We start from the raw sequence: 24541 nt of genomic DNA, 5'->3' as shown, positions 1-24541 counted from the left end.
AGTTTTTCTAAAGTAACAGCTTGAATTTTGAAATTGCAGAACTTTCACTGCTTTAACTTAACAGTTGTTAAAATCTCTTCATATTTTTACAGAAAAAAAATTAAATATTTCTATCAAAAAAACGTGACTGGCATTCTCAGAGCTGTCTTTGACCAGGCAGTAATTTTAGGTTGTAAGTAAAGTTCTCATTTAATCACAAGTCAAGTTTCAATTTTAATTGAAATAATATTCAAGTAACATAATCCAAGACAACAGCTCTAATCAAGTCAACCTTATATTATGAATACATTTAAGATCAGTTTTCCTCCAGTTTTCTTAGTTGAATTGTTTTGGGGTTGTGATCTTATTTATCAGAGTACTGAGTTCTCAAATAAAATCTTAAGAATTCTTTTCATAAACAAAAATGCTATATCACCTTGGTAGAAATATTAGAAGGATTTTCATTCATCTTTAAAAGGCATTTTTGAACTTCAATCTAATAATTCAGAAAAATGCTGCTAGAAGTGAGGGTCAAAAGAAAAATTGAGCCCCAAATCTTAATAATTTGAAGAAAGTATGCTAAGGATTATGGGAGGTCAAGCTACAATTTTACCATACATTAATAAGAACAGAAAAATTGTCTGTCCATCTGATATACCGAACATGCAATGAGAGCATCTATGAAGACACTCTAGCGTCTTACTACACATCAGCCCAAAATTGCCATTTTTCAAGATTGACTTTATTGTTCTTTGCCTAAAGTTTCATACTTCCAAAAGGGGGCCCAATCTGTGCTCTATGTTTTTTTTTTATTCCAAAATATGGATTGATAGTACTTGTAATAGTATTTTGTCATGTGAACTCATTAAAATTAGATTATTGACCTAGTAGATCATATTAGCTCCTCCAAGTCCTTAAAGTCTGTTATTTTGATATGCTATTAGGGACTTCTCTAAATGATGATTAATGACAGGAAAAGAATAGTAGTATTAAGAAACAGATACTACAGAATGACAAAAATAATCTATGAGTCATACATTTTCCACAAGGGTGATATCATCCCCTAAGGGGGTGAAAATTGGTTCATGGAAAATGAAAAAAATCTCATTCTCTTTATCTATAAATCCCAGAAACATAAGCACATTAACAGATATACAGTATATTTGTGGTATTAAAATTTCAAGGGAGTGGAGATCAATTAGAAAAAAAATATCTAAAAAGCTCCCTAGAGAACAAAATTGAAAAAATGGTTCAGAAGTACAGGTCTGAGTAAACAAGTATTAGCAAATTCTACTCTAAGTTAAATAAATTCAAGACTTTTATTTCCTTTAATTATTGCTAGATGATAAAGATCAGTCATAGGAGTATCTATATATATAAAAACCCAGCAACCATTATGGTGGAACAACCAGATGACCAGAACAACTGGTCGCTATGACATGCCCTTACCACCAGGGGGAAGACGCTCAATGCAGGAGCTGCCCCCTGGTGGTCAGTGTGCTCCCACAGGGGGAGCGCCACTCAGTCAGAAGCAGGGCTCACTGCTGGAGAGTGCAGTCGTGGTGGTGGGAGCCTCTCCCGTCTCCATGGCAGCGCTAAGGAGCTGCGAGCCAAGCAGTAAGGAGAGAGCATGTGAGTGGTAAGGAGCGAGCAGGTGGGCAGTTAGGAGCAAGGGGTCCCGGATTGTGAGAGGGCAAAGGCTGGACTGAGGGACACTCCCGCCCCGTACATGAATTTCAGGCATTGGGCCTCTAGTATTAAATATATATCCCCAAATAAATTATGAAATGCTTGCTCTTAGCTCACAGTGTCCAGTATATGGCTAAAAATTACTAAATATATTTCAATTAATAAATTGTTTTCAGTCAAAAGAGAACAAATGCTTTTTTATTTTCATCTTTTTTAAAACCGTGAAAGTATGCAGTAATGACATAACTTCATTCAGTGACTGTCAAACCCACCAATACCAGAAACCATATCCAATTTTCTCAAATAGTAAGATTCACTCCACTCATAATAGACCTGCTCTACTTTGGGTTCATTACACACACACAAACACACACACACACACACACACACACACACAAATGTATATTTTGAATACATGAGAGAGGGACTTCAATGAAAGATTATCCCTTCTTAATCCAAATAAATAAAGTTATACTAGAAATAAGTAGGATTACTTCACTTGTTTTAACATTAAATAGTCAGAATTTCCCTACTTCTATACCTGCAAATACATCCTACACTGAAAACAAATCTCAATCCTTTAAGTAATTAGAGAAAATATACATAAAGAAATATCTTCCATGTAATTTTTAAACCATTTTTAAAGGTCAATATTATATTTAATGCCAGAACACTAGAGTAATCATTAAAATAAGAAAACAACAAGGATACCTGTTATCACCATTAATTTTTCAAACTCTTTTGCACCTTCTGTTCAAAATTTTGAAATATGAAATCTAAATTAAGAACATATTTAAAGAGGCCATATCATATTTTTATTTATGCTAGATACTGTTAGGAACAGGAGATGCTAAGCATGAAATGCCTGGATCTCCCTTCAGCTAAGTGGTAAAGTAAATATTAACTTATAATTTGTAAATAATTATACAAATAATTAATTGCAATTGGTGTGATTTTCTTTTTCTTCAGTGAATGTTGAATGATACAAACGTCACTATTTCAATCTTTTTTACCTCAAAAATTCTCATTTTTGTTGACTATGTAAATAAATTGAATATGAGCAAAATGTATTAATAAATTTATTTAATAATTAATTTTAAATATAAATAAAATTATTACCCAAATGTGTTTATATTAGTATTAACAAACAAAATAATCTCAAAAAATCTAACAAAGGTTTTTTTTTTAAGTAATTTAGAGTACATTATGTTTCTTCATGTGTTTGTGAATAGTTTCTAGATATAGTATAAGTAAGTATACATCATTTACTGCTAATTATATTACTAAGTGTGGGGAAAAGTAAATTTGAATTTGTACTTATCATATGACCCCTAAAGTTCCATTCTTAGAAATGTACCCTGGGGAAATTTTTCACATGTGAATGAAAATACATGTAAAACTATGTCCACAGCAGCTTTGTCAATAATAACCAACAGCTGGAAAGCCCCAAATTCATCAACAACAAAAGAGAAATACATCACAGTATGTTCATACAATGCAATCCTATATGACAACACGGGTGAATCTCAAGAGAAAATGTCAATGGTAAAAAGCAAATCACACTGAAAAGAATGCCCATAGTAGCATTCCATTTTTACAAAATAAAGAAGACAAAACAATATCTATTGTTTAGGCATAGCAAGTCAGGAAAGAAGTACCTCTGTGGGAGGAAAGGTTGTAATCTTGGAGACCCATGAAGAGCTCTGAGGGGCTGACAGCATTCTATTTCTTGTCCTAGTTGGTAGTTGCACAGTTGTTTGCCTTATAATTATCCTGTTGTGTATACATATGGGTTTCATGCACTATCCTGTAAGGATGAGATATCCTATATAATAAAAGCCTAATTAATATGCTAAGTGTCCAAGTGTTTTACCATTCGACCAGTTGCTATGATGCGCACTGAACACCAGGGGGCAGATGCTCCAACTGGTAGGTTAGCTTGCTGCTGGGGTCTGGCCAGTAGGGACTGGGAAAGATTGGCCGGACCACCCTAGAGCCCTCCTGCGGTCCCTCCCCATCCCCGATCTTGCACCAGTGGGGTCCTTCAGCCTGGCCTGCGCCCACTTGCAATCTGGGACCCGATGGGGGATGTCAGAGAGCTGGTTTCGGCCCAATCCCTACAGGCCAGGCTGAGGGATCCCACCAGTACACAATTCTGTGCACTGGGCCTCTAGTCTTAAGATAAAAAGAAGAAAAATCAAGATATAGAAAAATAAACTCCAGGAAAAAAGGAAATTTGATCTGCATAATTTAAAGCAGAATCACCAGCTCAGAGCAGCACAGTCTCTCACATGCCTCGTCTATCTCCATAAATGTATGAATAATTAAATAAGCAAATGAACACCAAGATCTCTAATATGTTTAATATGCTCATAAATTAGATGTGCAGATGCCATCTGATCATTTTTATGTGGAAAAATTATGGGTGACTTGATTTCTCTTCTTGACATTTTTCTTTCTTACCAAAATTCTCAAATAAATATGTATTACTTTGAAAATTCAATAAACTATGTCATAAAATGTGTTGTTAAAAGTTCAAAATTGAGTCAGTTTATGTTATGGCCATTTTTCTTTCTCTCGGGCCATTAATATGATTGTTTTCATAAACAAGGTGCTTTAAACAATATAAATTATAAACCAAAGTTCTTCAACTGTGATGCACATAATTATCAGCTATAAACCAGCCCAAGAGAACCTAGTAATACCCTAGCTAAATTGGAGCAAACAATTTTAACTGTGAGAGAACAAGCATTCTGAATATGGCCCCAGAGGATCTGCCCCAGCCCCCTCTCCCTGCAAATTGTGTGCCGCAATCCTTGCTGTTTACCCTCCAACAGTGACTGCTCTTAACTCTAGAGCAGTGGTTCTCAACCTTGGCTGCACATTAGAGTCACCTGGGAATCCTTTTAAAATCCTGATTTCTGGGCCTCAGCCTCCGGAAATTCTGTTTCTTTGTAACTAATGTTGTGGCCTCACCCCATAACAAAGAAACAGAATTTCTGGAGGATGAGGCCCAGAAACCAGGATTTTAAAAGGATTCCCAGGTGATTCTAATGTGCAGCCAAGGTTGAGAACCACTGCTCTAGAGCATTCTGTCTACTTAAGTTCCACTCCCCATTCAGATCTCAGTTCAAAGGTCCCTTCCCCAGAAGAGATTTCCCTGATTCCTCCACATCTATTTTACAATTTATATATTCTTATCCTGAAATTTTATCTTTATAGCACTTTAATGCCATTTATAAGCAAATATTATTTGTCTGATTATCACATTAATGTTTTTCCTTCCCAACTATACTGTAAGCTCCACTGGGCATAGATTGTGTTGCTTTTGGTCACTTTAATATCTCCAGAACTGGACCTAACATCCAACACTTAACAAACAATATATATTTTGGTTACTGGGTAGTTGGTTGGATAAATGAGTAAATTACCAAGTGAACCAACAAATGAAAAGCTACCAAAAAAATTAAATAGCTGCTCTCTCATTAGGCTTTGAACTAAAAATCATCTTTATTTTAAATTTAGTTTTTCTTTGAAAAAAATTCAACTTAATCAAAATGTCTAACTCAGACTAATAATTACCTTGTATGACAATGAGGATAACATATATTCAATTTCAACTAATCAAAAGAACTTTTATTCTTTTCCTCTTTGTATATAATTTTCACCTGTTTATGGGTCTTTCACACTAAATACAGATTCTTTTCAAACCCAAATAGCCAATGATGGCTATATGGGTAGAGGAAGAAAAGGCAAGACAACATATCAACCTTCTAAGATTAATAACTTTATATATTTTATTGACTATATATTTTGTTGAGAACTTCGAGTCCTAAACTAAAAGGTTTCCTCTCTGATCCGCAGAATCTGAAGCTGTACCTAATGTAATTGCTTCCAAGGGGGGAATACTGCTTATACTTTCTGACTGGCTGTCACACTCCTCTGAGTTAATCACCATCCCCCATAAAATGCCTGGCTCAAAACAATTGTGAGAATTCAGGGCTGAATCTCTGGTGGTTTGAGCAGTAAACTAATTCAAATGTGTGAGGGATATTTCACTAGTAGTCCCCAAAGCTCAGAGGATTTTATTAAGCAGGTGACATTTTCTGATTTTTAGATATCTCATTTTTTCAAATCCAAATGCTCTGGATTTCTACAAGTGTTTCTACATCATGGTTAAAGATCAGAATAACACAATTCTGCATTGGGTTGCTTTTGATAGCACACAGCCATTGCGCTGGTGTTTTGATGAGCTATCTATTCTATTTTTTTATTCTCCTTCATTCACCTGTTTTGTAATGACCTAATGTCTTACTCTCTTTCTTACATCCTCTGTTCTATTCACACCACTCTTCTTGCCATTTCTCCTTGTCTGCAAGCATGCATCTACTTGAAAGCATTCATACTTATTGCTGCTGGCCTGGAACATCCTTCCCCCAATATTCATGGCTATTCAATAGAGTCCTATTCAAAACTTTAGGTCTTCCCATAAGACTTTATTTAAAATGACAATTCCTCTTGAACACTTCTTATACCTCTTTATTTCTTTATTTTTTCCATAGCATTTACACAGTAAAACTTTCATTTTTATTTTCATTAACTGTCTTCCCACCTCTAGGACAAAAACTCCATAAAGACAAATATTTTGCTCCCTTTATGTTCTGCTATATTCTCAGCCCTTATTGTAGGTCCTCAAAAATTATGAAGTAAAACAAATATTTCATCAGAATTATCCAGTCTAAAATATTCCTATGAAAACTACAAATAGACTCTGTGAGTCTACTGCTTCCAAGAAAGAAGATGCTTTTACCAGGGGAAAAAGTAAGAGTCCTGCTACACACAAAGCTACAGCTGCTGCTGCTCAGCCCCACAGACAGCAGAAAAAGAAAGGAGTTAAATATTGTTGAGGTAAAGGACCATGATGATCATGAAGAAGAGGGTATCTCCTGAATACTGGGATGGGTAAGAATATGTTAGGCATTTCTTGACATCACCATGACTAAATCTATATATATAAAAGCCTAAGCGACCAGCCAACCAGCCACCAGGCCGACCAGCTGACCAGCCAGTAGCTATGACACGCACTGACCACCAGGGTGCAGACACTCAACGAGCTGCAGTCACTTGGCTGCGGCGGTTCTTGGGTGATGCACCCAGAATCAGAGAGGAGGGAGCCTGATTCCAGGGTGCATCACCCAAGAACTGCCCTCTCGCAATCCAGGACCCCTCGGGGGATATTGGAGAGCCAGTTTTGGCCTGATCCCCACAGGCCAGGCCAAGGGACCCCACCAGTGCATGAATCCATGCACTGGGCCTCTAGTATAATTATAAATGTGTTCGTACAATAACCACAGCTTAAAAGCATAATAATCCAGGGTTAAGAAACCTCAGGCATGTGATCTGGATAAAACATGAGGCAAGCCTCTTTAATGAGCAGAAGTGCTAGGAGAGGAGAGCCTAAATGTCTAGGGGCGTGGGCAGATGAGCATCGGTAATGGCTCTGGTACAAACTGCATGAGTGGGGGCCCCACTTTTGCTCAAGTACAGTTCCTTGGAAATTATAACCAACCAGAATCATTGATAAGCTTTGCCTGGATGGAGTGAACCTTTAAAAAAAAAAAACAACACATGTTTTTATTTATTTGAGAGAGAGAGAGAGAGAGGGAGAGAGGGAGAGAGGGAGAGAGGGAGGGAGAGAGAGAGAGAGGGAGAGAGGGAGAGAAAGAGAGAGAGGAAGGAAGGGAGTGGAAGAGAGAAACATCAATGTGAGAACCATTGATTGGCTGCCTCCTGCATGCCCCCTACTGGGGATTGAACCAGCAACCCGGGCAAGTGCCCTGATGGGAATCAAATAGACAACCTCTCAGTGAATGGGAGGACACGCAACCAACTGAGTCACACTGGCCAGGGCTCGATGGAGTAAACTTGACTGAGAAGCAAGCAGATCTGAGGGGCACGAGGAGGAGACTGCAGAGGAATATAGGCCGGTTCATTACCAAGGTCCTTTCTACCAGCTGTGCACCTGTCTTCCATTTGCTGTAAATGTTAGATTACTATCCATAGCCCCTGCCTTGTTTGGAGGCTCACCCTCTGCTAAAGAGTAGCCACTTCCCCAAGAAGGCCCCTTCACACCATGGGTAATAGATCCATAGCTAATGACAAATGGACACAAGGGTAGAAGAGGCTGTCCATCTCACCTCAAGGACGGACCAATTCTGTGGAGCAAATCATGTTTCAGAGCCTCCCCGGACCTGACCAGGCGGTTCTCCAGCAGAGACTCTATTTGTGCTGAGCTTTTGACTCCTGCTCTGGCCCGCTGCTCTCCTGGGAGCACTCGTTCAATGAATAATATAAACAAGAATTCCTGACGTGGCTCTGCTTCCAGAGAACCTCACCTAAGGCACATGGCATATGCAAACCATCTCTGGAAGAATGCATCCTAAGCAGAGGCCTTTAAAATTCTCATCAATACGATTACAATGAACATTAGCTCACAACATTTTTAAAAATCACAAATCCTAAAATAAATAAAGTATCATGAATGAGATTCACCAGAAAGAAAATGCATAACTTTCATAAAATCATGCTCCTCAGAATGTGCTTGAGACAGAGCCTTGCGCACATGCAACAGTACAAGATTGTTCATAGAAATATAGGCCATAATGGCAAGAAAATAGAACACCAAATGCTTACGTAGCAGAGAATAAATACCTAAATTGTGGTGACTTCATACAATAAAATATGGTGCAACATTAAAAAAAATAATAAACTACAGCTACATGCCATCAACTATAATAAATGCCACAAATACATTGTCCGGCAAAATAGAAAGTTACAGAAAAATACAATATAATGCTATTACATAAATTCAATAACAACCAAAAACTAAGCAACATGCCATTTGGAGATATATACGTACATGGTGAAATAAAAAACAAAGGAATTATAATCACAAAATTTAAAATAGTGATTATCTTGGGGAAAAGGCAAAGGAATGAAGTTAGAGTGGCAGACACAACCAGATTCAAGAGAATTAGAAACGTTACATTTTTCAGTTGGGTGGTGATCACACTGGTGTTCGTTTTATGAACATTCCTGAAATGCACATACATATTCTACTTCTCATTTTAAATGTAAAATACCTTAAACTAAAGGGACATTTTATATGGAAAATATAAAAGAAAGAAAGGAAGGAAGAGGGGAATAAGGAAAAAGGAAAGTATAGAGAAATCTGTTCTCAAACCTTTATCCAAAATATCAGTGATAAGGTGAGAATGAAACACCAAAAGGGTACAAAATTTATAATGTACTGGGTTTGGCACTTTAAGTAGGTTTTCTGAAATGGGTAATCTCTTTGTCCAAGAAGTATTTTCTTGGCAAAAAGTAAGGAAAAACTTCAGTTTCAGAGTTAGCATAGACCATAACACAACTTAAAAATTATCAAAAGTAGCTTTAAAAATTGTATGTAATAGTCACTGCAGGGTCGTCTTTGTGCGTGGTTCTCTCAACGACCCCATCACTTGGCTTTGCAGATGGAAAGCATCTTTCTCACGAACCCTTGCTTCTCCAGGCTGACGCCCACAGTTCCTGTGGGTCTCCCCTTCTTCTCTCAACTATTTTTTATAAGCTGGAAAGGGAGGTACATATATATCTCCAAATGGCATGTTGCTTAATTTTTGGTCGTTATTGAATTTACATAATAGCATTATAGTCCTCCAGATAGTAAGGATGACATGTCTTCTCTTAATAAGACCAAGACAGGGGGGCTGGCCCCAGTGGTTTTTAACTCTTTTTAAAGGTGAGTATTTAACTCTATTTTGTCCTCAAGTTTGGTTCAATGTTGCCATTTTGGAGGCACGGGGAATAATGTCCTAGGACGCTCAACATCTTTTATTAATACCAATTATTAAAGAGAATTTAAAGTTTGATATGTGGATTAGTGTGCAGTATTAATGAAAACTCTAAAATATATATAATAAACACACACAATAGGACAAAAACAAGATTATGAAATATAAAAGACATCTTCATAAAATTCATATTTAGAAAGATGGCTCTGGTTTAAACACAGGGGGAAAAGTTTTTGTCTGATAAGCATCACTCCTTCATGCCATATCTTTCCTTTCCCTGCTGTTAATGCTCCATGGAATGCTAATTAAATGCACACATGTAACTAATTTAAGTGTTACAGAATTCAAGGTTGTCTTAACTCCCCTTTCACCCCAACACAAAATCAGAAAGTAAGTTGCTAGCCTCTAGAATTTACAGAGTACTGAGAATTAAACTTTAAAATCATATTTCAGAGAAAAATCTAAATTGACTTCTCAGGTTATAAATAGATGATTATGGTAGGGACAGTTTAGAAATAGCCCCATTTTCATTCACTTGGAAAGAGGTAGTTATTATATTGAGTCTCACGCTCAGGAAAGAGAACAGACAGGACATAATTTTGAGCTGTCAAGCTTAAAACATCTATGAAACAAATATTCTCACTCTGTTCTATAGCAGAATTAGAATGCTAAATATCAGACTAGACAGAGAGTCCAAATGGTGGCTACAAAGGTACCCTGGCACAAAGAAGTATGATTCACAAAAAGCCCTGAAGGAAAATTTCCATATATGCATATTGTTAAGATACATATCATTAAAGATGCTTTCATTACGAGGATGACTACAACCTGAAACTCGTCTTTATTACGTGTCAATCCGACATTCCAACATCACTCTCTTTAAGTAGTAAGTGATGTGAAAGTCTGAGTCACAATTCCATACTCTTTGAACACTATTTGCAGAAATGGCAACTATCCTGGAAACATTTAAATAGTCAAAGCCATAGTAAGGATAACTATCTCTGTTTAAAGAGAATTGCCAGGGGGACCCATATCCAGTAAAATTAATATCCCAGTGAAGCGGGAACACAACAGTCAGTGTTGAAGGAAGCCACCTTCTCCAGGTGGCTGAGAAAGAAAACAGAAGAGCTTACCTTTATGATGGTTTGCACTGGATATGACTTTCCCCCACAAGGTTACAATAAATATTATTATTAGCAGTTTTCCTTTTGTTGCTTTCTGTAAGTATCCCTTACTCATCCTGCAAATAGAAAATAATAATAAAAATCCTAAGTATATGAAGCCATTGCTTTTCCATTATAATTATGCCACATTAAAGCTTTTCATGACACCTTAACCCACTTAACTCCTGAAAATTGCATTTATCATATTTAAAATGCTGTCCGTTGTGTATAAACTATGAAGAGAAAAAAAGTTTTCTAAGCAACCTTCATATTAGAGAAGAGAGGTTCTGCCTAAGTCAGTCTTCATTCACTTAACAATAGCCCAAATCAAATGAGAAATAGTACCATTTTCCTCTCCACACACATAACTATTCACAAAATCAAAGTTGTTTGAATAATCTCTAAATAGTGACTTATTTTACTTTTTTTTCTAAATATTCCTTCTTCAATGCCAAGTCAAATGGTCAGGGTAAGCAGTTTAGATAAAATGAGCTAGATGAATTTCTGCACAGAATAAAATCACTTCAAATCTATTATTCCTAGGGTGCTTTTAAAAAAAAAAAAAAAAAAAAGTCACCAGGTACAATAGCTTTGTCATTATACATCACTACTGCTGGAGACACACAGATATTTTAATATTGTTGAACTCCTCTGTGCTGTACTTATCAGAAGTAGGAAAAAAATGGAAAAGCAGATAGAAAAAGCAGCAACTTAACATTCTCAAGTTGAGCTCACAAAACTAAGGAAAGCAAAGAAATGTTATAAAATCATAGCTACTTACAATAAAAGTTGAGCACCTACTTTCTCTAGCACTTTATAGAATACTAGAGGCCCGGCGCACAAAAATTTGTGCACTCAGGGGTAGGAGGTCCCTCAGCCCGGCCTGTGCCCTTTCGCAGTCTGGGACTCCTCAGGGGTGACCACTTGCTGGCTTAGGCCTGCTCCCCGGGGGATTGGGCCTAAGATGGCAATCAGACATCTCTCTGGCAGCCCAGCAGCCCTCAGGGGATGCCCACTTGCCAGCAGGGAGCAGACCTAAGCTGTAGTCGGACATCCCTAGCGCTGCTGAGGAGGCAGGAGAGGCTCCCACCACCACCGCTGTACTGGCAGCCATCAGCTTGGCTTGTGGCTGAGCAGAGCTCCCCGCTGTGAGAGCACACTGACCACCAGAGGGCAGCTCCTGCATTGAGCATCTGCCCCCTGGTGGTCAGTGTGTCTCATAGTGACCAGTCATTCCCAGTCTTTCTGCTGTTAGGGTCAGTTTGCATATTATCCTTTTGCTATATAGGATAGAGGCCTGGTGCATGGGTAGGGGCCGGCTGGTTTGCCCTGAAGGGTGATCCGGATCAGGGTCAGGGTCCCGCTTGGATACCTGGCCAGCCTGGATGAGGAGATGATGGCTGTTTGCAGCTGGTCACACCCCCTTCATGGTGGGGGTCCCCACTGGGGTGGCTGGCCAGTCTGGGTGAGGGGCTGAGGGCCGTTTTCAGGCTGGTAGGCGACTGAAGCTCTCAGCCTCTTTTTTTTAATTTATTCTGGAATTTATTTACCTTCTATAGCTGTCACTGGAGCTGAGAGCTGGCTCCAGCTCTGAGGCTGTGTCTGGCTGAAAGCAGGTATCTGGGTTTGTTTAGCTTCTATAATTGAAACTCTGTTGCCATCACTGGCGCTCTAAGCTCTGAGCCCGCTGGGGCTGAAAGCAGGTTTCTGGGTTTGTTTAGCTTCTATAATTGCAACATTGTTGCATCCGGAGCTCAGAGCTGGGCTGCGGCAGGCGGGGAACCTTGGATTCCTCCATCACTGGAGCAAGCAAGCCTCATGTTTGCTTCAGCTGCGTGGCTGCCGGCCGCCATCTTGGTTGGCAGTTAATTTGAATATCTCGCTGATTAGCCAATGGGAAGGGTAGCGAAGTTACAGTTAATTACCATGTTTCTCTATTATTAGATAGGATTATTTCAATTTCTCTTCAGAACAAATTCAAGATGTTGGTATAAGTATCCCCATTTCATAGATGACAAAATTTGGAAATTGGCCTGAGGTAATGTTTAATAATAAAAATCCAAACCCAGAATTGTCTAATATTAAAATCCTATATTACTACATTGCTAAGAGGTAAGCAAAACAAATATAAAGTATAGTCATCACGCATTTATTTTTAGGGAGATAAAACATATCCGTCACTCGGTGCCTTCTCAATTTCACTCCTGCTTGACCTTCAGATTCTTGCCTTGGTTCTACTGCAGGTAAGTTCATGAGTTCAGTTCCTGACATAGCCCGATTCCTCCTGAATTCTCCAAGTCAGCTTTTTCCTCCCACCTTTGTTTCCAATTATACCAGCTCCAAAAATATGACTCAGTGGTAACAATGGTGGCTATACAATTTTGAAAAGAAGCCTTTCATATTGATAAATATGTAAAAAATAAATTAATATAGTATGTATCTGTAATATACACACAGTCCTCAGGTTACGTCACCATCTCCCATTTATTTATTAAAAAAAAAAAGTTCCGTCATTTCGACGTATGTACATATGTGCTTTATGTTTTTTATTATTTATTTGCCACAAGTAAAGTTCAGGAATTGTTATCTTTCTTTTAAATTTTTCTTACTGTTTCACTTCATTACTGCTGTGTATGTGCTCCATGTGAGTGACGTAGGTGCTTATGTAGGTGGGTTCCGACTTACGGCGAAAATCACACTATGTTGCCATAGGAACAGATCTCCGATGTAACCGGAGGACCTACTGTACATGTATGCTACCATTTCTTAGCCTTGTGCACACTCATTCAGATGCTGAGAAAGCAACGTTGTATGATTAAGAATATAGATTCACTCTTGAGTCTTACTGTCTGGATTTGAATCCAGGCTCTACCAGCTTCAAATTGTGTGATCTTGTGTGGGTTTCTGATCTGGTTCTTCAGTTTCTTCTTCTGTAATATGGAATAATGCATGTGAAATGCCTGGCCCACTGGCTGACATGTACAGGGAGCAACAACTTTGAAGTTAGAGAATGTTCAGTCATTTGGATGTCATGTTGATCCTTGAGTACATGAGAGGACAGCCACATTTATGTGGTGAATGAAGGGAGTTTCAGTGGCATCAACAGCCTGAAGTTCATTGTGGACCTTGATCTTGTAACATGTCAGATCATGTACAAAGGGATAGGTGCCTAACTTTTTAGATTAAACTGTTTGGTTTAAAATTTCGCTTCCTACCTACTGACTATATGACTTTGGACAAATTAGTTAATAACTCCGAGTTTTTTTTGTTGTCACTAAAATGAGGATTATAATAGTATCTACTTCATAGTGTTGTAGATATGAAGACTAAATAAGGTAACTCATGTAAGAGTTTAACATTATGCATAGAAGATAATAAAAGCTCAGTAAGTGCTAATCCTTACTATGATCATAACTTAGACCAGCATTCTCCTAATTGTGTCTTGTGAGGCACCAGTTCCAGAGAATATTAATGCAGTATCAGTGAAAAAAATTGGGGCAAATTTATTTGTAAAATTCTGGGTTCAACAGCCCTGGCCAGTGTGACTCAGGTGATTGGGTGTCATCCTGTACACTAAAAGGTTGCTGGGTTTGATTCCAGTCGGCACATGCCCAGGTTGTGGGCTTGTTCCCTGTTAGGGGGTGTGCAGGAGGCAGCCAATTAATGTTTTGCCCTCACATTGATGTTTCTCTCTCCTCTCTCCCTTCCTCTTTCTCTAAAAATCCATAAAATATATATATTTTTTAATTTGGGGTTCAACAAATTTAAGCAGATGTTTTTAACAAGAGGCATATCTGAGTGTGTGACATTTTCCAAAAACCTCTCTCCACAGAGTATCACATGATACAAGTGCCATCAGGAAACCTCTTAGAGAAATAATCTGTTATAATATTCTCCCCTCAATAGACAAATGCCTATTTCCAATCTTTCATTGCCTTTGTTTCCCCTCAGCCTTCTTACTACTAACTTTGTTACGACACTCCACATTTTCTCACTTTTTGCCAATGATCTTGCCTCCCCTTCTACATCCAATCCCTGCAGCTTTATTGTACTGCATATCATCTTTTAAAAAGTAGCCGTTTAGCAAAACTCATCTGACAAGAAGAGCTGCTTAGCATAATTCTTGGTAATAGCTTTCCCATAGCAAATGGTCTCTGCTACAAGGTCAATGACCCATTGTATTTCCATTCCACTATGCACCCACCAAATGAGATGACAAAACTGACAGCTGGTCAAACAGATAACTCTACATATGAAATGGAAACATCCACAACATCACCAGGCTGTCAAACTAAAAGAGGAAGCAGAATGAAGGTCAACATTTGGAGGTCTCCTAATACCCATGCCTTCTCCCTCTTACCAACCCCATCCCTGACCAGTCAGTTACCATCTTCTCTTAATACTACTTCCTCAATACCTCCTAAATGTATACACTCATTTCCATCCCTATGGCAATACTCTAGACCACTAAAATTTTTCACAGGTTATTTCCTCCTAACTGGACTTTCTGCCACCAAAATTGCCATCCTCTGGAACTAAAGGCAGGCTTGGGATCTGCCTTTTCCACAACTATATTTGCAGTCTTTAGCACTTCGTAAGCGCCTGATAAATATTGTTGACTGAATGTAATGCATTCTCTGTGCTGTAGCCAAATATGTAACTATGATCATGAGACACCCTTCATAAGATTAAAATCTTCACATGATTCCCCTCTACATTCAGAGGTAGAAAATGCTATAATCCTTAGCAAGGTATAAAAACCTGTATCAGGGTTTTAAAAAAATTGTTTTTGACTCATTATGTATCTGATTTTATGCTGTTCTTCCCATCACTTTATTTTAACTCTACTAAATTTCTTCAATGCTTTCCAGCATACCTCATCTCCATGTCACCTGAAACATATCAGCCACTCACCCCATCCCCCATCCACTCTTTGAAATGCTAACTTCTATTCATTGGTCAGAATGCAGGTTAGAATTTCTCCCATCGGATTTGTCCAATGTTGAGCACCCTTCTTTATGCACAATAGCCACTTGCCACAATGATTATAATTTTCCATTTACTTATCTCCATCCTCCACTCTCATATAAGATCCCTAAAGACAGGGACTGTGTCCAATACATTTGTGAATATCTACAGCCTGGCCCAAAGTTGAGCTTAATAACTGGTAAATGAGTATTTGTTGAATGTTGGTGGTGCCTTAAAGCCAAATATAGTGTGTAGTTGTCGATGTGAAGAGGAAGAAGTGTGTGTAATTTCTTTAGGATGAAATGACAAAAGGACAAATAGGAAGAAAAATGTAAGAAAGAGGAGGGGGAGGGGAGATGAGAAAGGCAAACGGGAAAAGAAGAATGGAGAAATCCAATCTGTAATGAGTTTTATTCTGATTTTTAAATAACAATCACACTTGTGAGAAGGAAGATTTTTTGACAAAGGGGCAGTATCAGAGAAGAAAACCCAAAGAAACAAAGGCTGAATGGCATGTTTCTTCCTGATCTTGTGTGGGAGCCACAGGAGGGGGCATTCACTTCCCATTCAATGTGCTACCCACCAGGCCGTAGTTTAAAATTTCCCACCACAGTCAAGAATCCAACACACTTTCAGAATTGTCACATTCATCTGTAAAAACAACAAAATTTAAGTGAAGTTTTTAACAGCAAAAGCTGAGGGGAAAAGAAACAGGAAACTGCAGGATAAATACACACAGAGAAGGAAACCTTGAAATTGTTCCCCAAGCAGCAGCCGCCTGCACACAGCACAAGGGGAACGGATAACTGAGAAATGGCAACCTTGGCAGTGAAGGGTGTTGAAGTTGAAAGTTGTCAAAGTGGCAGACTGACAATTACATCTCAGACTTCCTCCCACTCTTCTCTTCTGTATTGCATTTCACAGTTAGACTCACTGAGATGTAGACTTTTGGATGATATTGAAACTGTCCCCCTCCTGACTTATGCTAAAAGTGCATTTAATAGTAAATAAACAAGAATTAAAAAACTGTTATGCTATTAGAAAAACCATTTCCCCCTATAAATAGAAAGTAAACTTAATTGTTCTAAAGAAGAGAAAAATGGAAAGGAAAAGGGGAGAATCTTATACAGAAAGGAGATAAAAGCTGTCCTCCCCTTGAGCGTAAGGCACTTCTGTGGTCATAAAGGTCACATAAGGCGATACATATAAAAGGCTCTTTAGGACCCTTCTCTACAATGATCTAATATTCAAACCAACCTGGTGTCAATGAATTAGAATAGCAGGGATTACAACAGCCAAAACTAACACAGGAATCAACCCTTGAGGTAAAATACTCTAATTGATAAGGCACATTCCTTTTGTCCCATAGGGACCAGAATGACCTTGATAAAATGTAAAGAAGATGACATTAGTCCACCTCACAACCAGCTTAAAATCCCAGAATTTACGCACCCTTTGATATGAGAGCAAAATGTACATTTCTTACTAGAGAAAAGGCTCAAGCTTCCCCCTCTCTGACTTCAGTTCACATCCCTGTTCCCTTTGTTCCCCATTGGCCTGCCCTCTGTCCCTTGTGCCAAGCATGATCTAGACCAGTGATGGCAAACCTATGACACACGTGTCAGAGGTGACATGCGAACTAATTTTTTGGTTGATTTTTCTTTGTTAAATGGCATTTAAATATATAAAATAAATATCAAAAATATGTCTTTGTTTTACTATGGTTGCAAATATCAAAAAATTTCTATATGTGACACGACACCAGAGTTAAGTTAGGGTTTTTCAAAATGCTGACACGCCGAGCTCAAAAGGTTCGCCATCACTGAATTCTAGACCTTACGCTAAATTTTAGTTCTGCCTTGAGGCTCTTCTTCCCATCTCTGCGTGGTGAGCTCCTGTTTATGATCACCTCTGCAGAGAGTACCTCTTGACCACTCTGCCCTTCAGATCCAAAGACACCCACCCCACAGCCTCTCTTTCTCCCTATATTCTGAAGTACCTTATTTATTACAATATGAAATTATCTTATTTACATATTATACATTTAGCAGTTTATTTTCTTTTTTCTCCCACTAAAATATAATTTCTATGAGGGCATATACTGTCTATTTAGCACTGCTCCAGCAATGGAACACTATCTACAATGTTCAATATCTACATGTTCGATGAAGAAATGTGCATGTTGAATATGTAATTATAACAGAATAGATGAATCCTCTTTAATTAGGGAAGTTTCATTACTTCTTTTAATTTAAACAGTTAAATTTCTATTATATTCATCAGCTAGGAATGCCAACGGCAAGAACAGTGCACATATTGGTGGGGTGATACAATATGAAGTGAGAAGAGGAGTAAGTGGAAGATGAAAAAATGGAAACAGTGTTTAGATTAATCTCTTAAGAAATACACAGAGAGTGGAAGTAAAGGAAGAGTGGTAGCTAGAGCAATTTTAATAAGGTGATGGGAAAGAGTCAGAAGGAAGAGAGAAGTTACAGATACCAAAGTGAGAGTAGACTATAAAGATTAAAAGTTTTTGTAAACTTTTACATTCTACAAGTATATATTATTATTACAATGTTATTATAATTACAACTAGAGGCCCCGTGCACAGATTCATGCACATTGAAAGGAAATTAATTAGAAGGTGGCCGGTGAGGCAGAACTGGGAGAGATGGACCAGACACACCCTGGAGCCAACCTCCCGCAGTCCCTCTCTGGCCGGCTGCACCTGGGGCGGTGCCAGGGTTTGAGGGGCATCTGTAGAGTGAGTGGGCTCCCTCAGGCAGATGGGGTCCTTTGGGCTGGCCTGTGGGGATCGGTCTGAAACCAGCTCTCTGACATCCCCTGAGGGATCCCAGAGTGCAAGAGGGTACTCTTCAATGTTGCTGTCACTTGTCAGATCCTGCATTGAGTATCTATCCCCTGGTGGTCATTGCACATCATAGCTACTAGCCAGTTGGCTGGTCAGTTGGTCGCTTAGGCTTTTATATATATAGAAAAGTTATTTTTGTTATTATTACTTTTTAAAATATTGTATTTATTTTTAGAGAGAGAGAAAGGGAGAGGGAGAGAGAGAAAGAGAAACATCAATGTGAAAGGAAAACATCGATCAACTGCCTCCTGCATGCCTCCTACCAGAAATTAAGCCCACAATCGGGGCATGTGCCCTGAACGGGAATCAAACTAGCATCTTTTTGGTGCACAGGACAATGCCCAACCAACTGAACCACACCAGCCAGGGCTTTTATTATTACTTTTAATTTCCACATTTTATGTAGAAAAAAATGTATCTTCCAAAACTAAATCATTCATTGTTTTTTTGGTAGCTTATTAAAATAATCCTACAAATAGGACATATAGAGCCACAAGTTTCACTAAATTGTTGGTTTTATCCAATAATATCCAACTTGACTATCATTTTATTATAAAGATTATGACTGCATTTAGAATATCCAAGTTATTTACTGAAATAGCAATTATCTTTGAGAAGATAGATAGGTAGATATAGATTAAGTAGATACAGATGTGTATCAAAGTATAAGGGACTCCTGTATATATGTATTTTGTATGTAAAAGAATATATAGTAACAAATTTAAGAGATAATCATGTAGCCTTACCACTAATCCTACATTATGTGTTATACTATCCAGAAACTGAAGTGGTCAATTCTAGTCATTTTTATTATTGCTATGCATTTTGTTTTTACTTTACATCAGATATCCAATAACATCACATTATAGTATTTCACACCACACTTACCACCAACATTACTTGAATTAGAATCTCCCTGTTGAATAATTAGAATCTGGTCTTTCCATCTTGTAAATTATCATCAAAAGTTTATAGAGTTGGATTTTCATATGCCAGTCATATGATTAACCCAACTAACTCTTAGGTAACTTTAGAACAAAGACTGAAATTTAAATCAGTTTCTCAATTTTTTCTGAATGGAAACAATCTGTTTTAAAATTCTCATTTTTTGATACAGCAGTGTTTCATGATAAAACTACTTTTTTAATTCCATTCTGTTAAAAAGTCAAGTCTGGAGATTTAGCCAAGAAATCACCATTGTTTCTAAAGATTGCCTGGCAGCAAATGCAAACCTCATTTAAGAACTACAGGTGTCTCCTTTCTTCACCCAGATTTTATATTTCCATTTATTTCCCCACAATATTGCAATTTTGGTGGGTACAAAAGCCCAGGAGTGTGTTTGCTTTATGCTTAGCAAGGTACCATCAAAGTGTTGATTTTGTGCAAATGCCTTTGCCATCTAAATTTTATAATAATAGGAAATAGAAATGCATTGTCATTTAAATGATTTCTCCAGAAGCATACATTATTCTAAAACTCTAAACTCTAATATTCAAACAGACAACAATGTCATAAGCAAAATAAAACAATTATTTGAGATTTTGAGAGTACTAGAAAGACATCTGAAATGACCAGGGCTAAACTAAACCACAATGCTGTGCATCTATTATTACAACTGAATTGCTTACCCTCCTTTTCTATCTATAAAATTGGAATGTTGTCTATTCTTCAAAGAGGAATGTCATTATAATAAACAAGAAATCATGTGACAGTTTGGACTTAATAAGATGTATGATAAATCAGAGGTGTTACTATTTCTTCAAAGGTCCTACTCTCAGACCATGGGCTTATAAATCAGAAATACCTGCCTGAGTGTGATCTTGGCTTCAACACATAATAGTTAAATGAATTTGTCAACTTTACTTAACAACTTGAGCATTTATGCCTACATAGGGAATGCATTAATACTATTACCTGTTGGTAGGACTGCTCTAAGGAATAAATTCAATGTACATAAAGCATTTAACACAAAGCCAGAATAGGCACTCAAACTGTAGCTATTATTATATATTATTAATAATATCTGGAACATGGTCTGCTGGCTAGGAGTGAGTGGGGAATAAAAATCTTTGAGCAACAAATAAAAGAGTTCATGCGTTTTAATCATAGGTGATAAATAAACCTACTTTTAGGAATTTACTCTAAGTCTATAGAATTGGAAGGTAAGACTATGAAGCAACAAGCTAAAAATGGAATAGGGCTGGTTAACAGTCTCCTGATGGCTCTGCAAAATAAATACTGATACTTGTATATCCAGAAGTAGACATCAAATTGATAAATGTACAGCATTCTGGGATCATTAAGTATAAGAACAAATATTCCTCAAATGCCTCTAGAGATATGTAGAACACAGCATGCTAACTGAAGTTATTAATAACTAGAGGCCCAGTGCATGAAATTCTAGCACTCAGTGGGGGAGGCGGGGTCCCTCAGCCCAGCCTGCACCCTCTCGTAGTCCAGGAGCCCTCGAGGGATGTCTGACTGACACGGGAAGCGGGCCTAAGCCATCAGTCAGACATCCTTAGCACTGGCACGGAGGCGGGAGAGGCCCCCCCCCACCACCACTGTGCTTGCCAGTCATGAGCCCAGATTCTGGCTGAATGGCGCTCCCCCTGTGGGAGCACACTGACCACCAGGGGGGCAGCTCCTGCATTGAGCGTCTTCCCTCTGGTGGTCAGTGCACATCACAGCAACCGGTCATTCCACTGTTCGGTCGATTTGCATATTAGCTTTTTATTATATAGGATACTATGTATGTTTTTATAGAGTTTCAAATATACTAGCTTAAAATGTTCTAGCTCATTCAATATGTTGTTGAATCCTCACAATAACTCAATAATCCTCATGAGAACTAAACTACATGTATTAATATTCCAAGATCACATATAGAATCTGAAAGAATAATTTGAAGACAAGTAATAAGTGGCAGAGGAGAGTCCTAAATTCAAAGCATCCACTTGAATTGGTTACATTTCACAACTCTTGGGTGGAGTATCACTAAGTAGAATAAGAAAGAAAACTTTCAATCATGTTTTATTGGCAGTTCAATCACAATCCTAGCATTTAATTTTGTGATTACTGTGGCAAAAACAGAGCTAGCTCAGCACATAACATTTAAGTTCCACATACAGGGAACATAACAAAATACTCTTTCCTTTTTTAAGAAAACTTTTATAGTTATTAAAACAAGTAATTAATGGTCATGTAATCAGTTCTAAATATTTGTCTACTCTATTACCACGGGCCCTAGTTAAGTGCTTCTATTCCTTTTACTCTCATGTCTGTGCTCTCTTCGGAAATGAGGCCACAGAAGAAATCCACTGCACCCCAGCTCCTTCTCCTTCATGTTAGCAAAGTAGCCAAAGAATAAGTAAGAATGATGAAAAAATTAATCTTTAAGGGTTCTTTGTCAGGATAAAATTTGTGGTCCAAGAAGGACTCATATTCTCACTGTGGCTACACCTATGGGTATGAGGGATTCTTCACTTTGTGAATTCAGTCATGCAGTCATGGCCAATATGCCCTCAAACACTAACTGGGCAACAGCATGCAATCAGGAGAAAAGTGCACCTTTACCCATGGTTGACCTTCCCTCAACATAGAACCTCTCAGAGGTAAGTGAACTGAAAGGCTAAAATCTGAAGGCCTCCCCTCATATAACTATGCCCCAAAAGGCACAAACATTCACAAATTTCATCTTACCACCAAAAATATCAAAGCAAATAAACCATGAAAAACACAATGACAGTTACATGTTGAAAGACGTACCATTCTATGTCCTCGAAAGAAAGCAATAAAAAGAAGTTCAAGAAGAGGCTACATAATCTAGCTCATTAGAGCCTGTGTACTTTGCTCTAAGAATAATAGTTTAAGCAAGATTTTTGGACAACACATGTACGAGCATTCAATTCTAAGCACAACTGCACAATGGATGATGAAAGAGACAGTGATACTGACACACCTGTTCGTTTTTTATTGTTGACAGTATTGTTACAGATGTCCCCCATTCCCCCTTTTACCCCCCCCTCCACCTAGCCCCTGCCCCACCCCAGGCCTTCACCACACTATTGTCTGTGTCCATGGGCTATGCATATATTCATATAAGTTCTTTAATTTCTTCCTGTCCCTCCAAACCCCTCCTCTCTGAGATCTGTCAGTCTGTTCCAGGCATCCATGCCTCTGGACCTATTTTGTTTGTCAGTTTATTTTGTTCATTAGATTCCACATATAAGTGAGATCATGTGATATTGCTTTCTCTCACTGGCTTATTTTGCTTACATTTTTGTAACTACATTTCACACACACACACACACACACACACGCACACACACATCTTGTATGTGTTTGATATTTGTACATGACTTCATATATAATGAGCTCCTTTTGAGCAAAAGTGGAACATTATCAGATTTAAATATAGTGAAGTTCTATGCCCAGCTTTCAGTTAATAGCTAAAGCAACTGAGAATGCAACTGGTTAAGAATCAAAGCAGCAACCACTATGTGCTATAAGCATCAGTCTACAGTAAGCTCTGCAATATATTCTTTCATCTTGTTCCTTTGTAACAAGATTTCTGCTCCTTTTAAAATATCACATTTTTACTCTTTCCAATTTCTGGGACTTCCTATCCTGAATAAAGTCAATCACATAACACAGTAAGTCCTCACTTATCATAGTGGTTAGGTTCTGTGACTTTAAGCTAAATGACTATAACAAAACCAATTTTACCAAAGGCTAATTGATAGAAACAATCAATTAGCTACAGCATCTCATCAATGTTACAAGGAAATGACCTTGAATAAAAAGATGTTCCTTGAAGACCTTCTGTGTCCACTAACTTTACCTTCTCTTTGCCATCAACTGTTTCTGTACACTCCTAACATTTTCCTTATGAATGAACTTGGCTTCCTCAGTCACAGAGCAGGCAATTTTCGGCAGGATGCAATCACACTGCAAAGCAGCCTTCAAGTGGTTAAGCGTGCAATCTTAAGAAATTTTCCCAGTGATGAGATTTATTAGATTGTGAAGTTATGTCCCAGGGTGGTGGTAGAAGCTTATGACCTAAATCTATTTTTGAAAAATGTTCCAAAACACCCTGAGAAGAGGAATGTCCTACAATAGGGAAGTAGGTAGGACTGGTCCATACTATAGCCATTGTCATTTCATATTTGCTGAAAACCACCGCCCTTACTTCCTCCCAATTCATATACTCTTACTTCACTGTTGGTAACAAGGTTTCAAAATACATCAGATAGAATGTTATAAAACAACTGAGTCAGATAACACCACAGTTTGCTGACAATAATCCCTGAGTTAACACTATTCTTGCCATGTATGATGGATATTATGGTTCTTTGTAAAGTATTCTACAAATTAGAATTATTACCAAGTCATGTTAAAATAGGTAATATTTTAAATGGATTCACACCATTGTGTGTATATACTGTGTAATATTATTCAGCCTTAAAAAGGAAATTCTGATACCTGGATAAACCTTGAAAACATGCTAAGTGGAAAAAGCCAGACACAAAAAGTAAAAATATATTATTCCACTTATATGTGCTATATAAAATAGGCAAATAAATTCATAAAGACAGAAAATAGAAAGGAGGTTACTAGGATCTGAGGGGAAGAAAAAATGGAGAGTTTTTGTTTAATGGGGATGATAAAAAAGTTTTGAAAATGGATAGTGGTCATGGTTGCACAATATTATGAATGTACTTAATTCCACTGAAACAGTCAGTTAAAATGATAAATTTTATGTGAACTTCATCACAGTAAAAATAAAGAAAAAAACAACACAGCAAGTCATAATGAGAGCAGCTCTGCTCATCAGTTCTGTTATATAACCTACATTTATTTTCCTCATGGAACTTAACAGTATTTGAAGTTATAATGACCTGTTTGTTTATTGTCCCTCTCTTCCCCTACTAGAATACAAATTCTATACGAGCAAGAGCCAGGGCGTTCTATTTCAATACTTTATGTCCAGCAATTGTATGTTTTTTTGTTGAAGAGTA

The 24541-nt window shown here is 37.8% G+C and overlaps 1 protein-coding gene across 11 annotated transcripts in view; it reads right to left on the bottom strand.

The window, feature by feature from the left end:
• The window catches only part of TAFA2 (TAFA chemokine like family member 2), a 466038-nt gene that overhangs the window by 130841 nt on the left and 310656 nt on the right, over positions 1-24541 (bottom strand). For 9 of the 11 annotated variants that reach the window (XR_011470817.1, XM_070409826.1, XM_070409829.1 and 6 more), the window contains one exon: positions 10652-10758. Coding sequence is in view for 8 of the 11 variants with exons in the window: in XM_070409826.1 (XP_070265927.1) it covers positions 10652-10758 (107 nt within the window). In the remaining 3 variants the exon portion in view is untranslated. Of the gene's footprint in view, positions 1-10651; positions 10759-24541 lie in introns of those variants that run through there. The other 2 variants (XM_070409835.1, XM_070409836.1) reach the window with 1 other exon arrangement.

This window comes from Myotis yumanensis, unplaced genomic scaffold (assembly GCF_028538775.1).
Source record: "Myotis yumanensis isolate MYYU_CA2020_CCGP unplaced genomic scaffold, mMyoYum1.0.hap1 SCAF_3, whole genome shotgun sequence".
NCBI classification, from domain to species: domain Eukaryota; kingdom Metazoa; phylum Chordata; class Mammalia; order Chiroptera; family Vespertilionidae; genus Myotis; species Myotis yumanensis.
Note: the sequence above shows the minus strand (reverse complement) of the source record. Positions and strands in the feature narration are given on the sequence as shown.